Source organism: Hetaerina americana, unplaced genomic scaffold (assembly GCF_022747635.1).
Source record: "Hetaerina americana unplaced genomic scaffold, ioHetAmer1.1.p SCAF_15, whole genome shotgun sequence".
In the NCBI taxonomy this organism is placed as follows: Eukaryota; Metazoa; Arthropoda; class Insecta; order Odonata; family Calopterygidae; genus Hetaerina; species Hetaerina americana.
Window position 1 is genome coordinate 5,777,811 of NW_027286625.1, and position 16,118 is coordinate 5,793,928.

At 39.6% G+C, this 16,118-nt stretch overlaps 1 protein-coding gene across 1 annotated transcript in view; it reads left to right on the forward strand.

Moving 5' to 3' along the window:
• Positions 1 to 16,118, forward strand: part of LOC139686878 (protocadherin beta-9-like) — a 130,081-nt gene that overhangs the window by 100,560 nt on the left and 13,403 nt on the right. Inside the window, exons 5-7 of the mRNA XM_071583954.1 lie at positions 1,206 to 1,298; positions 10,167 to 10,274; positions 12,783 to 12,884. Of these exons, the coding sequence (XP_071440055.1) occupies positions 1,206 to 1,298; positions 10,167 to 10,274; positions 12,783 to 12,884 (303 nt within the window). The remainder of the gene's footprint in view (positions 1 to 1,205; positions 1,299 to 10,166; positions 10,275 to 12,782; positions 12,885 to 16,118) is intronic.

Genomic DNA, 16,118 nt, shown 5'->3' on the forward strand with positions numbered 1-16,118 from the left:
TGAGGAATTTAATCACTGCCCTCACTTCACAACTGGCGGCGTTCTCAATTTTTTTAAACATTGTAAACAATCACAGAAACAACACAGGCAATGCTAGCGTCACGCAACTTGGCTCAGAGAAGGCAGACAAGCCACTGAAGCTATCTGACCTCGTCCAGCGGCTACTCGCGTCGTCAGCACTTCATGCGGCACGAACGGGTACTACTTTCCGGATGACCCTCGTATAAAGAAAAGCTGCCAGATAGGAATTGGGGAGGAACGGGGACGGAGATGACGACAGAAATATTAAATGTACTGTGCTGGGAATCTTTAAATACGTATTTAAATCTTGTATCAGAAGAAAAGGAAGCAGCCTCTGTAGAATATTCCATATGTCTAAGGGAGAATTAAGGAAGGACATTAGAAATCCTAACTTTACTGGGAGAAATAAACATGAATATGAGGTAAAATGCCCGGTGCAAAGAACAAATATTAAAAAATTCATTTCTCAAGAAAACAATCATTGAATATATTTATGAAATGTAAATATATTTATGAAATGTAAATATATTTATGAAAAATTGCAAAGTATTTATGCGATAACTGCATTTTTATGCACCACTTAACATTTTTTTCGGAATCCGCCCTGAATTTCTTAGGGAGTCTCTTTAGCGGTGATGTTGAAAATGTATTATTATCCCCAACGTACTACGGATCATGTCAATAAAATTAGAGACATGTAGTGAAGGACAGATGGAATTAATATGTAATTTTTTCGACGAACTTGAGAAGGGGTCAGGATAACATTGTCCGACCGCGGTAGGGTCATATTGGGGTCAAAATTAGTCTGGTGTGTATTCACCCCCTGCCACACACCCTTTCGGTGGCTTGCAGGGTTAATAAATAAATAGATAACAAAAAACTAAATAACAATAAATATGTGAGAAATTTTATTCATGAATGTATATTAAAAGTACGTACGTTACCACCTGGCAAACTGGCAAATTTGAACAATTTCTTTTAATAATAATATATTAATATCGATATCCCCATTCTCTCCTCCCTCACCCTTCTTGCTCTCTCAAAACCATTCCCCACCGACTCGCGAACAACTCCAACCTCGCCACCCCAACGCGTTCCTCCTCTTCCATTTTCTTTGTTTTATTTCTACGTTTCCCTGTTTTTTATTTCCTCCTCGCCGACTAATCATTTCTTGTATCACGCAGGGTTTCGTGATCCCGGTGAACATCCGTGTGACTGACGCCAACGACAATGCTCCGGTCTTCGTGAACTCGCCCTACGTGCTGAACATCTCAGAGGTGAGAGAAAAACACACCCACGCCACATCTACGAAAGTGGAAGCGGGTGGAATTTTACTCGGAAAGGTTTCCACGATGCGGGGGAATTTTCCGCGGAGGAAGACTCACCCGGCTGCAGACTTAAAAAACTATACTTGGATAAAAATAAATAAAATCGCATGAGGCAATGCGTGTTGGAACATATTTGCAAAAAAAATTGAATTAAACGCCGTTTATCGCCCACTTTATGGGCTCGGATGAATGTACAATGTGGTTTGCGCCTAAGTTACATTAAATGATGGTGTAATTAATATCGTTGATGACGGAGTTAGCTGAAACACACACTCCCACGTGCATGTTTCTCAAAGCTGCAATTTGATCTACAAGTCCTTGTTATTTGCACGCATTGGGTCTATTCATTACATTATATGATGCAGTACTAATAACGAGCCTGTACTTTCCTACATTACAACATTACTTACCTGTAAGTACTGGCGTACATTACAAAGAGTTCAAATTTGAAAGATTTCTTTGACTAAATTTAAGATTACCGAATAGAATAAGAACATAAAATTTCACCAAGAGATTTGATTCCTAATCCACGGCCTAAGTTTCGACACATTTCGCTATCCTCATGTGATGACATGTGATGGACGTGATGACAAAGTTTTTCGATATCTAAGTCGCGGATGTAGAATAAAATTTCTCGGTGGAACTGTGATTCTTTTCATTACTCGTCGGAATGGAGAAGTTCCACAAATTAAAGCCTGAAAGTCCCATTGCGGAAACTATTGAATGCTTTCAAGGGACTTGTGAATCGACTTAGAACTTTGAGAAATGGACCCCTGAGGTATTGAAATGAATTTCGAATAAAAAAGTGGAAAGCACGACCAGAGTGCAATTAATCTCAAATACAGTTCCACAGTGTTTCTCCTGACTCGGTTGCATTAAAAAAAATACCTATCAGGTAAAAATAAAGCTGGCTATTCGTTGCTTGCATGTTTCGGATCATGAAATTAGGGTATTGAAGCGCATTGTACATTTCAACAAAAAACGGGTATCTTTAAACCCAGACTTTCGCGAAAATTACTGCCGATAATTATATTTCCTGGAAACTTGCATTCACTTTATAAAATATTACAACATTTTTCTGTCTCTTCTGTCGGCGTTTTTACTAGAGATGTGCCTGAACCCGTCTTCTGATGTTAAGTTGCTCACAGCAAAATCGGAGAAATATTTTCATTTTTATTAATTCAACGCGGATTTCCCAAGAAAGTACAATATTATAAGTATAGCAGTTATTGAGATTTTGCGACTGTATAGGCAGGAGTGCCAATAGAAGCACGAACATTATCGATGATCAATTGAAAACCCGACTATTCACCCCCCATCAAACAGGCATCGAAGGAGAAGAAATTACTGCCACGTTTTTACAGCCTCCCATCATTTCCTTTCCCACTAAGCATCGCTTTCTCAAACTCTTTGAATATATACAAGTAGTGATTACTTGGTGATTTCAAATGAAAATTATAGGGAATCTTCAGCAAGAGAAGTCTGATGCACTGATCGAAGGAAGGCTCCCACTTTTTTATTCTGATCTGGAAATTGAGAACTCAAGCAAATACAATCCTTGTCGCAAGAGTCCTTGACGAGAGTAAATTTCTTCCGCAAAAACCCAAAACCAACAGCTTTCACTAAAATTACCTCTCTATATTGTGAATACTGAGAAATTTTGCTTCAAGTGCGCATATATCTCATGTTCCATACTTTCTCCAAAAGAAGAAATGTTGAAGAAAAGGCTGAAAAGCTGACTGAGGAAGTAAAATTCTGTTGGAATCAATTAAATGCCTACAAAAACGATCTTCCTTAATTCGCAGAATGATACTATCGCAAAACAATGAAATTTGTTTTATCACCAAATGATTGGTCATTTCTATATTGATTAACATTTAGTCATTTCGTGGGTGAGAACAAATTATCGATCGACTTCTTAGAAATTATTTCGATGTCTGAAGACGATTTCTTCAGTTTCTTCCGATAATGCACAGATTTCCCACATTTATTGAAGGGCACGAAGTGAGGGAGACATGGGACACGGATGAATGAGTATCGTTCCAGAACGAGAGACTCGTTGCTTATTGGATTCTCCTTGCACCTGAGTGTCGAGGTGTGAAGAGAAACCTTCTCGGGTATTTTTGTGAACTCGTCGGCAATCGTGAATGATTCCAACCGCAAGAAATAATATTGGAATTCGATCCGCGGAGAGAATCGTGACGTTGGAATCCGAATCGGCACGAAAGCTCATCGAAGGAGATCCGATGAGTCTTCTTTTCTCTAATATTTCTCGCTTTCGTGCGAAGAAGACACCGGAGGGGATTATAATTTGGAGAGAATTCTGAAATGTTCGCGCGAAAGATAGGTTGAGGTCGTGTGACGGACTAATTGTGCATTAATACATTATTATTAATACTGGTATTCTACCATCGAAGTTGGGTTTTGGATGGACACAGGCTGACACATTCCTCTCCTAACAAAACACAACCTTGCTTCTGATACTACTAAATAACCCTTCTTCATAGCCGCAAATTAATTTCCTCCCGTCATGCCGTCTAATATGCCTATCGTTTTCCTAACTCTTCCCCCCTGCCAAACGTCCTGCTCTCTATACCGTATTCAACACCCTAATGCCAATCAATATCCTTTATATCCATTTTTCCATGTGTATCCATTTCCATTTTTCTATGCTTTGTATCCATGATTTCTCCCAATAATCCCCTCTCCTCCCCACCCTACCTAGCACTTCCTTGTTTACTCTCCTTTCGGTCCATTTCACCTTCTCCATCCGTCTCCACACCCACATTTCAAAAGCCTCCAATCTACTTCTATCATCCTGCTTCGATGGCCATGTTTTCGCACAGTACAAAACCATTCTCCAAACCAAAGTCTTCACTAATCTTTTACTGATATTCTTACTCAAAGTTCCTGTCATCAATCCATTCATTCTTGTAAAGGCTCATTTGCTTAACTCAAATTTCCTTCTTACCTCGCCATTACTTTCGTCATCCCAATCCAAAACATTAACCAGGTTGATAAACGGTTTTACCTGATCCGATGTATGCCATATAAAATGCTAACGTTTTGCTGGCCTTCCTCTAAGTGTCAAAAGAACTTCATTACCTTTGTTTTATTTATGTTGATTCTCATCCCATATCCATCACCCCGATTTTACGTAGCATACTCAGTCATAAATACATTAATGTGGTTCAAATGCATCGCACGCCGAAGACCCGGATTCGAATCCCAACGGTGGCGATTATCGTCAGCGTTATTTCGAATCCAGACTTACGTGCGGAGAAGGAGAAAACTTGAGCGAAGTGCACTGTCCATCGGATGGGCCGATGAAGTGTTGGAACCTATGTTGCCCTTCGGTAAGGGAAGGTGAATACCGACGGAAGTGCTTTCTCTTCGCCCTCCTTCAACCTATTCAAGAACATAAACTATGCAACAATTTCAGAGTGTAAAAAAGCATTCGCCTTGACCGGTGAAATGCATATTAGCGGATGACTCCGTTAAAAGTTACTGTTGCGACATCTTCCGAAGTTTCTTGGAATTAACCTAAACTATGCTCAAAAAGCTGTGAGAAGTCTCAGTCTCGCCCCAAATATAAAGGTGATATTTTACCTATCTACTCCCAAATTATTCACCTAGTGAAAAAAAGAAAAGTTGTCGCAGAACTGGAATCGAACACGTACTCTTTCCTTTGGAAGTAATATTCGTCTGCGCACGTGAGGAAACCAACAAAAATATCCGTGAGGTCACCGAAGTAGTTTCAATGTCCTAGTTATTAGGTGGGGGGGGGTGGTACCACACAGCTGAGGTAATTTTCGACATTGGGGATAGGTGGGCAATTTGATAGAGGTAGATTTTTCAGGGAATAGTGGAAGGGTGGAGAAAAACCAAGCTACAGAATTGGCCAACTCTTAAGAATAGACGCCAAGGGGTCATAAAATTTAACGTCTCCTCTGACGTGCGGTGTACTACACTAGAACACCTCTCCGGATGTCACCCACGTGAGGACCGGGATACCAATTAAAAACTCTGCTCTCAAAGGGATTTGAAATCGGGGTCTTTGAAGCCAATACACTAGAGACTGTAAAACCCCTACCTCATGAAAAAAGATGTGAAATGAGTAAATACATTGCGAATATCATTGTCTCTATATTCACTGGACGCGTTGTGCGGTAAAATTTAATGCGAGCACATGCCAACAACTACGGGGTCGCAGCCTGGCGTGTTGGAGATCTACATCCTGATTGGCAGAGCATTTTGCGGGGACGCAGAATCGGGTACATGAAAACGCATCTCGATTCCGACGCCGGGTTTCCTTCCATCCTCCCTACTCTCCCCATCCGTCGTTCACCCATGACTGTTTCCCCATTGACTACCACCGCTCACTTCGGCCGACGTCTGCCGGCTAAGCGGGCCACCGCCATCATCCCCCTCCAAATATTACCCGTCCGATTCTCACACCCTATAACCCGAAGCTGGGTCCTCCCTCTGCTCATTCGTCCGCATATCCCCTCCGACGAACCCCTCGCAATCAACCCTCGCCCTTTCACTCCGCATAAGAGTACCCGAGGTCCACCCCTACAACCACCTCTTCCCCTCCGCGGCCGATCCTCTACTTCCGCTCCCACGGAGTCACGAAGGGAACACCCCACGCACTCATCTCCCGCCGACCCCCGCGCTGACCCTTCAATTTGCGTCGATCCGATTATATCCTTTTTTTTTCACCGTCTTCCTATAATTACAGTCTGGCTCGGAGTCGAGGTTCGCTCCCAGATGAGAGCTCCCCTGCGTTGGAATCGTGAAAATTTTGTCGGAAGGCCGAGGGCGAATGGATTTGAGGAGGGATGACCGGAAGTTTTTTTTTTCATTTGCCTTCGCCAAAAGTTTCGCGTCAGGCCGGGAGAAAAAAAAGGGAGACGGAACAAGAAAACATGGAGGAAATGGTGCCGTTGTCGTGCATGGAAAACAGAGGAGTCACGACGGAAACGGTCATAAGAAATAATTGAATGAGTCAAGGCCCGCTGAATAAACAGAGGTATATGGTGCGGGAGAGCCTTATGAAAGACACGACGAGACAGGATGACAGAATTAAGTAGGTGAGATTGCCCCGGTTGAGTAGCTTAACTATCTGGAGGCAGATTAAAGACTAACGAGTTATTATTTAAATATACAACTTACCACAATTTAAGACCATTACAATCATTATTAGCACAATTTTTAAAAGCCCTAAAATTATTTCACCAATATAGAGTTTACTTTCAGGGAGTAGTAAAATCCTAGTTTATATTCCACGAAGATGTTAAGTAAATAAAAATTGGATATTTAGAGAGGGAGCTATTTAAAAATTACAGTGTCATACCACAATTTTAAGTTTTTGACCGAGAAAACTTTAATTCCTGGCATCGATACGGTACAATGTGGGAAAGCCCCAATACGTTAGACATTTTTACGAGGAATGTAAACCTTAATTACAGTGATTTTAGTCAGGGTGGGTGCAAATTAGGGGAAATGTATAACCTTAGATTGAACTTATTGATACTATTTTGGGTTCATTTATGAACTATAATTAATAACTTTTAATCCAATTTATACATTCCAATATCGACATAATCCATAGGTAAAGTGACCCATTTTTTCGTTTTTAATAAATGATGGACGCAACTCTATGATAAATAAAAAAGGACAGTTTCCAAACCTTTATGCCAATAAGTCAAATTCTTTTTTAAAGCGCTTCAGGGGATATCTACCCATTCTTTTTTCGGTCTCTTCCCACCTTTGTTTCATGAATTATTATGTATGATTTAATTTATTTAGAGTTCTAAAATCAATGCTTCAGCCTAAACCGACGAGAATAGTCCGCCGACTCTATCAAGACTCTTGGAACCCCGTGGCTTAGTTCTTTGATCATGTAAAAATGGAAGCGCGAGGAATTTGGGCTCGGGTTATTTTCGGACTGTACCGGGTATCAACCGTTTCCCGCAAGCGAATCAATCTCCTTTGCCTTTGTTGACGGTGGGTGGAGGGCGAGAGTAGTCCTTATCCCTTATTTGGGTCACTACTCCTTCCTCCCTCGAGAGACTGATTGACGAGGTGTCAATTGAGTAGAGAACCCGGAAAGGAACCGAATTCGTAGGGGGTGAGAAAGAGGGAGAGAGGGGGGAGGAGAGAGGGACGAGTAAATAGAACGGTGGAAAACCTCGGGAGTGTTTGTTGGCGTCATTTGGAGCTCTCGAATCGTCATGATGAGAAAGAAGGGTTTTGGGAGAAGACCCGATGGGATTCTCGCAAATGCATAATTGGGAAATCAAAGAGTTCCTTCTTAACCACTTCCAAACTCATCATCCCACTTTTGCGTGCCGACCCTCGGGATTTTCTCTCTCTCGCCAATGCTCCTCCTTAATGTCCCACCCCTACGTGTTTCTCGGATTGGAAGTCTCGGGCATGAAGTTCCACGGCTGCGACCATTATTTCCCATCTCACAAAAAGCTATAAAACGACGCAATTTAATGCTTTGAGTAGAAAAAAACGAGGTGAATTATTTTCCGTTTATATTTTCTTTTATAGACTAATCGGAATGAATTTGTAATTGCCATTTAAATGTAAGATTTTTCTTCATATTCGCGTCTTTATTGCTTTCGTGGCGAAGGAAGTTTGCAGAATTAAAGAAACGTTTATTATAGTGTTGGATGCCAAGTTATGTTTTGTTTGTAGAAGCAAAGAAATGTTTCGTTGTTCAGTCTATGTCCATCAATAGTCTCCCTTCAACAGAAGCCAATAAAAACAATTGCTTTCGAAGCATCAGTTTTAGAAAACGTATCGTTTATATTATATATTGATACATACCTAAGATCGAAAAATTAAAATGATAACTTTCCCGATGAAAGATGGCCATATCGACTTACTATATGTGATATGATTTTCATAGTAATTTTTTTGAGTATTTGGTTCATCAATCACAAGGTAGAATACAGAGTAACAACGAAGTTCAGATCCAATTATATAACATGCAAATAACAATCACATAAGAATTGTCTTTATCTGGCTATTGGATTTGTGACAATTATACATTTTCACTGATAATACATAATATGTTATGGTTTTCCATCAAGAAGGAAACAATATTTAGTTAAGGATTTATAAAATTCCGCGCCAAAATATTCCATAAAATCTGTGTCATTTCCTTACAGAAATTAGAAATGCACCCCTTAAGCATAACTCGACGGCCCTTAGGACACGACAGCCTCGATAAACTCATAACTTACTGATTGAAATCACATTATTATGCAAATAGCTGTAGCTGATCTATAGATTAGATACAATTAGTAGTTCTAAGGGTAAATTGCTCACAAACATAGTAAAATTTATGATATCATTACTAAAAAAATTAAATGTGGCTTGAACTATTTCGTTTGAAAGTAAAAGTCAAGGTACGTAATTTTTACTTGAAATCTAAATGCTACACCCCCAACTTTTTAGAAGTATGTAAGAGGTAGTCTGGACTAAACTAAGTGGTTAAACCTTACAGTTAAAGACCTCACTTCGTGGAAATTTTGCATAGCCATCCTATGAAAGAGACAAAGCACTTATCCGCAAAATTTATTTGGTATGGTTTAACGCGTTTCACAGTGATACGGCATCCGGCGTGATAAGGATGATGTATCGCGGTGAAACGCGTTAAACCTAACCAAATAAATTCGGAGGAAAAGTAAGTTATCTCTTTAACTTGATGGTTAACCAGTTGGACTAAACGAATTCAATATCGTTGAATAAAAACATAAATAAACGCGATCTATAGATTCAACGAAATGCACTAGGAATGCTATTAAAGACGTGTTCGATTGGTGTACTGCTAATTCTTTTTCTCTAAACATGGATGAGCCAATATACCTCCAATTCCCTACCAATAAATCTTCTTAAGTCCAATGGCAAAATTATACAATACTATAAAACGTTCCCTTTCCATTGAATTTCTAGACCTATGCTTCAACGAAAATCTTAGGCTGGTTAACACCCATTATTATCTTTATTATGGGAAAATGACTATTGGAATTTTCATACTAGGGTAAATTTTGCGTGATTTCCCCATAAACACACTCAATTTAACCTAATTTGGCAAAATGAATTCGCATTGAACGTATGTTATCATTTTTGGGCAGAATGATAGTCACTTTTCTTAATATTCCTCTCTGTTGCTGCAACGATTATCTGCGGAGTTCTACTACAGAACCATGGCAAACCTCTCATTCAATGTTTAGGGATACCCACCATACTAATCCTATACATTCACCATTTCGCTTGAATGGTATGAAAATATCCCCACTTATTTTCCAAAAATTCCAAGTGGCACCATTATGATACTTGATGGAAACATGGCACACGTGTAAAGGAGTGCACGTCGGTATTAAGCCAAAAGAGCCCCCATTAAACTTAATTTATTACCTATTATAAAATACCTACTGAAATAAAATCTCCTCTTTTGAAGCTTCAAGAAATACCTGAAAACGTACTTGATGAAAAAATGCTACGGATGCCTACGTTTATCAATGGCTAAAGGCTTGCTTATTTCACAATGTTTTACCAAATGACAAGTTTATACTATTATTTTTTATAGTTGAATATAATATCATGATTGACAATAATCAATGTTCGCAATTGGCGAACGGATTGAAACACATTTATTATTATTATAATTAATTTATAAGTATAGAATTCAATCGTCCCCCGAGAATCAACCCAGAGTAATAAAGGATTACAACTTCTTCGAAATGTATACTTTGAATTGATTTCCCAATGAATGAGCCATTCCGATTCCTTTCACAGGTGACAGTGGTGGGGACGCGGGTTTTGCAGGGAGTGAGGGCGCTGGATGCCGACCAACCTGGACCTTACTCGACCGTTCACTATTCGGTGCTGCACGGGCCTAATTCGGTAAGCAGGGGCGATTTGGTGGTGGTTGATGAGATGGGGCCATGGGGGCAGTCACCAGAAGCAGCTCTAGACTGCAAGAGATTGACGTACTTGTCAAGAGACGTCTACTAGTTTTGGCCAACTGCACACACGCGCTATTTTATTAAGTATATGTATTCAATTTGAAAAATACTCATTGTGATTTGAAGAAGAAGTTTGTATTGTTTCGAGTTAAATTGATTATTCTTCGATTATACCAACTAAAAACTAAACACAAATGGGTATAATATTGATCTAAAGTGCCTCCTTATAAGATGTTTCCGATAGTTTAATTAATATACTGTAAGATAAAAATCCAAACGAATCATTTAATACTACCATAAATCCTACTTCCCTTTATTTCTCAAGCAGATGTAAAACTGTACTTCTTCAAAATATTGGCTTTAAACAAATTAGATATTTCCAAAGAAACAAAAGTTATTGCATACAGAGATATAGTAACCTTCAAGTCTAAATTTATGAACTTTCGGAAACTCTACGACAATTAGTCAAGGGTTTTATAAGGCTGAAACATATGCTCATTGAATAATTGCAACGGTGAGTATATCAACTAATGAGTAAAGAAGAGTTTCCACTACAAGGATCATTACAATTAAATAACACATCTAATTGATGGTTCATTTAATTCAGTTTCGTAGTTTTAAATATCCCAAAAACACATTTAACTCCATCCGAAGAAGAGCAGCTGAGATAATGGACTGAGGAATCCGACACAATAGTGGTGTACTAATTTACTGAAATTTCCTGGCATGAAAAGCCCCTCATATTAACTCGCTGCGAATTTTCCCACGCATAAGTATAATTGCATAGGAGTGGAGTTTTGGGAAATTTTTGTCACTCTCTCTCTCCCCATCACTTCACCCCTGAAAACTGATGGAGAACGCTGCAGAGCTGATGGCATTATAGACAAAGATTTACTGGATAAAGACACATTTGAAGTTACGCGCAAAGAAATGCCTTGATGGATATCATTCAAAGCCTACAAACGAATCCTTGTATACGTTCTGGGGGAGCGACTCCTTAAATTGAATGAAAATTTTGTGGAATAAATTGCAGTGGCAGGAGAGAAAATTATTCCCGGATACCGTGTACTTTTTGGATGTTCATAAGCGAACGTCAAACTCGAAAAGATGAAATTGGCCGCAGTGATCGCATCCAAACTGGTGGAGACTAAATCAATCGAGTGCTCAAATGAATTCTATCAACAGGATATAACTCAGATCCTTATCGGAAATGTTGAATTTCCCTATTTTTCACGCTGCTCAGCCCATTTTCACGGATCTCGGGCGCCGAAAACTATCGCTGAAGGTAAGGATCATCAGGGGAGACACGCGCGAGCCCCCCCTGAGCAGCTGAGAGCTTAAAACCCTGCTTCTCATAGATTAGAATTTATATATAGAATATGCTGCCTGTCTCATGCGCTTAATTCACTCCCTGGGCACGCCCGAAATGCATGCGGACGTGTAAATTGCACGGCGAAGAGGATCAACAATTTTGGCAACACGAAATTTTGGCTCACCACCATCTCAACCCCTCGTGTTGTAGCTCCAATTTTTGTGATTTTTTAATGAATAGTTATTTGGTAGTCCAGTGGGCGGAGCTTTGGACTACCAACAGGAGGGCCTGGGTTCGATTCCCGGGGACCCCTCTACTTCACCCAAACTGTGTGATTTTTCGACGGCCAGATCTTCCTGTGAAACCATAGGTTGCACAGGGAATGAATCTGGTCCCCCCCTTCCCTAGTGTATATTGAACACGCCGTTGGGCTTAGTATTAGGTGAGCTCTATCTTTTCATATCAAAAGCAACCTTCTGGCTCATAAGTGTAGTTGGATTATGTTTGCACACATACACGAATGCAAATTTATTAAGCTGCACTATTAGTTTAATAGATACTCATTAACATATAAGGGGAAATGCATCCAATATGTGCTCAAACATTTTCCCTATCCCTGTCATTGTGCTTCTTTGTCTTCACTTGCCATGGTGAGGGTGTAAAAAGGGAAAAAACAACTTTGCACTTGTGTGGAAGTGCAAAGTTGTTTTTTTTCTTTTTTCCTCTGTTTTTCTTTTTTTTCTCTTTTTTCACCCTCACCATGAAAGAATTCCACAAAGTTAAGGCTGAAACTGTTAGCTTCACTTGCCATCATTAAATATCCATTCTATAAATTGTAATTTCTCAAGTAATTAAAATTTTCCCATTGTTCACCGCTCTAGTTCAATTAATTCTTTAATTTCAAGGACATTGAATAGAAATTCGATTCTTATTATGCCATATTGTCTATCAAATGTCTCACATATTTTTTATTGAGCGATGCTTTAGCACTTAATCATTAATTTTTTCATTTATTTACGTGATGCGCGTGGCATCATGTTTGAATATAAAATATAATTGCATATTTCGTCCGAAACGGAAAGTTAACACTATGTAAGTGTGCTGATAAAATTATCACTCTTTCTCTACGCACAGGACTTCTTCGTGTTCGTAAACGCTCTTGAGGGGACGCTGGTATTGAGGCGACCGCTTGACTACGAATCCCTCAACAACTTCACCTTAACTCTGCGAGCGCAGGTAAGTTGCACGCGAAAGTGTCGAGAGATTATTACGGACGGTTTGAATGCCAGTTGGGTGCTTAACTTCCCGAGGCCAAGGCACCTTGTATTCCTAAAATTCAAATTTAAATTGAATTTCTCCTTTTTCAAAGAACTTTCAAATAAACTTTTTACCTTCTTTAACTTTGAAACATTGAATGAGTGATTCCAAAGTAATTTTTAAGTGCGATTGTGCATGGAGCACCTTTTGGCTAAACATTTCTCTCGCGTTTATGAGGTCATCTTCGGGAGCGAACTCCTGAGGATGCTCCCTGAAGGACGGGAGAAACGTTGCGTCACGACTAGTTCCATGCGCGACCTCATTCAAAAGCCACCCGCCAGCATCGAACTATCGCAAAACCCAACGATCTGTTTAAGTGAATACCCAAAACTATTGTGGAACTGAAGCGGGGAGGATCGGGGTGGTGCGGTGTCTAGTGTAATGACTTTCCACCCCGAGGGGCCGGGTTCCGATTCCGGTGATGACATATTTTCGGAGACATCCTCATCCCCACTTGGGCGTCATGTGGAAAGCCCTCGTCTGTAGGATGGGTCGTCAAATATTGTGACTCCTTGACTTCTTTCGTGAATAGCAGTGTCGACGACGGGTTTCTCTCCACTCTTCCCTCATTCCCTGAACCTCCCACCTTATTGTAATCGCAAAAATAACCTAATTCGTCGGTTGCCTTCCCTACATCTACAAATGAGTTGGGGGCATATAGTTTGACCATGTGACTGAATAGCAACGTAGCGGAGAATAGTGCACACCCAGCATTTCTAAGGCCGCAATCGAGGTGACTATCTGATAATTACGACATATTCCGGTGAAATCTCTGACCCGTAACTCCTGCTTCATTTGTAATCGATTGAATGCGGACGTCCTGGCCTTGAATTTCGGAGTGAAAGGAGGCCGATTGTTTCAACCAATGCACTTGCCAGACGCGATATTTAAATTGTCATAAGGTCCACATAAAAGTCTAAAATTAACTTTTCCAGTGGAATAATTACGTAATAAAACTGTACCTACATCGATTTTCTTGTTTACTTTGAACATTGCAATACATATCAAATTCAAACGTATATATTTGCATATCGAATGCGAAGGTGTATACCAGCCTGGCAGAGTACGGGAAAGGAAGGATATCTTTGAATCATAAATGTTGTTACCAAAATATTTAAACGTATAACTAATCCAATTTTCAAGACATATCGTCAAACATTTGAAGATGAGATCAGTGACTCAACACTCGAAATTTAGTCCGTTTAGTTGGGAAAATATCATTGAATTATATGAAATATTACGTAAAACAAGGAATATGGTTAACTATAGCCAATTATTTATCACCGACATATAAAATATCATATTTCATACCGACATTTTTCCTATAGCAAAGCAGCGTGTTCGATTTCCCAAAATGATAAGCAAGACTACGAGAGGAAGTCCAAGGCACAAGCGAACTTTGGGTAAATTAAGAAAAAAATGCGCAAGAAAAGCGGAGAGTGGATATATTTTGCAACGGAAAGAATGAAGAGCTGCAGTTAGTTACCACTGTTCAAATTAACGTTACGATGGCGATAAAATCAGTGTCTCAGTGACCCCAAAGCATTTTGAATATTAACATTATGTCACCCCATAAGTCAGTTACTCATGGCGCATTCAATTAATACATGTACTTTATATCCGACACTCGACAAGGAAAAAAATTGGCATAAATGCAAAGTTATTCTGGAATATTCATGCATCGTCATTTTTCCGTGCGAATATGACTTCGTATTTTTTAAAAAGATTTTACATCCTGGAGAAGTGAACATAACGATATATCATGACTGCTTCGATTGCTTATCCATCTTTCCACCGTTCCTCATTTACAGCAAATCAACTTGTCCTCTCCACATCGCAGTTTTTCTTGTTTTCATCACGCAAGGTTTCCTTTCCCTTTTGAATGCCTCCGAATATTAAGCAATCGATACACAACACCCATCCTCGAGCCAAAGTTCACGCCGAAACACCATTAAGATTTTAACGTCGCAGTGAGTGGTGGGCTTATATCGCCTTGACAGTTTGCCAAATATCCTTTAAATTTGGCGCGGATTAACCAAATCGCCTATCCCAAATGTAAGCAATAAAGACCATCTCCTCCAAGGTCTCGTGACGTGTAGCCACAGAACCGAATCCTTTGCCCTTAACGGTGCAAGGCGAAGTCGTCTCTGAAAGGGGTGCGGTGCTCGAAGCATGTCCGTGTGCTCAGGACCCGTACAATGCTTAATATTACGGTTTTATTTTCCCCGACGTAGAAGCGCGAGTTTTGAAAAAATATATATAAATGCTCCTTCCCTTGAGGAAACTAAAGGGTCAAGTTAAATTTTTCAAAATAGCTCTCGATGCAATCATGAGCGAATAGGGATTTCACTATTTTTCACAAATCTTACCGAAATCTGACATTCCACAGAACATAGTTTGCATTAAATGATTGCGAATGGTAAGTAATCGGTTCGAATATAAGAAAAATCTCGTAAAAAACACGTCAGAAGAATTTTGAGATATACTTTATGAGTAGATCAGTGTTTTGATGAGATGACAATTATGTGAATGAGATGCACTTTACTTAGATAAATGTACTTAAATACTTATGACAAGTTTTAAAACCCTCGAATATTGTGCTGCGCTGTTCCGTCAATCCGACAAGGGCACTACCGAAGAACTGAGCTTACAGAAAAGTATTTTTCTGTATGATTCGATCCCATAAAAGTAAAGATAAAGTAAAATCTGCCTCGCTAAGCAACAGCAGTATCAGGGTTGAGAAATCTTTACACCCCGTTAGATCATTAGGTTGAAACGGAAATAGCCTAGCGAAGAGGAAGGGAGGGTTGAGAGATTTTAATAATTTCCACGTGCATCTTGACGGACACTACAATCCTCGACTTTTGCCTAATTAGGGACAGGGATGCCACCAAGGAAATGGAGGCGTAGCTATAAAACTTAGCAAATGTTTTGCGAATTAAACTGTGTTCTGTTATTTTTCCAATTGAGCATTTTTCGGTCATCATTTTCAATCGAATTATCCGACGTGACGAGGTTAGTAAAAATAGCAGGGGCATATTAAAAAAATAGCCCTAGGCAAAGGATTTTTAAGGAGGAGGAAGTTAATGACGGTGACTTTGAGTAAGGAGATTAAGAAAATATTACTGAAAACTTTCATACGAAGCGTGGTTT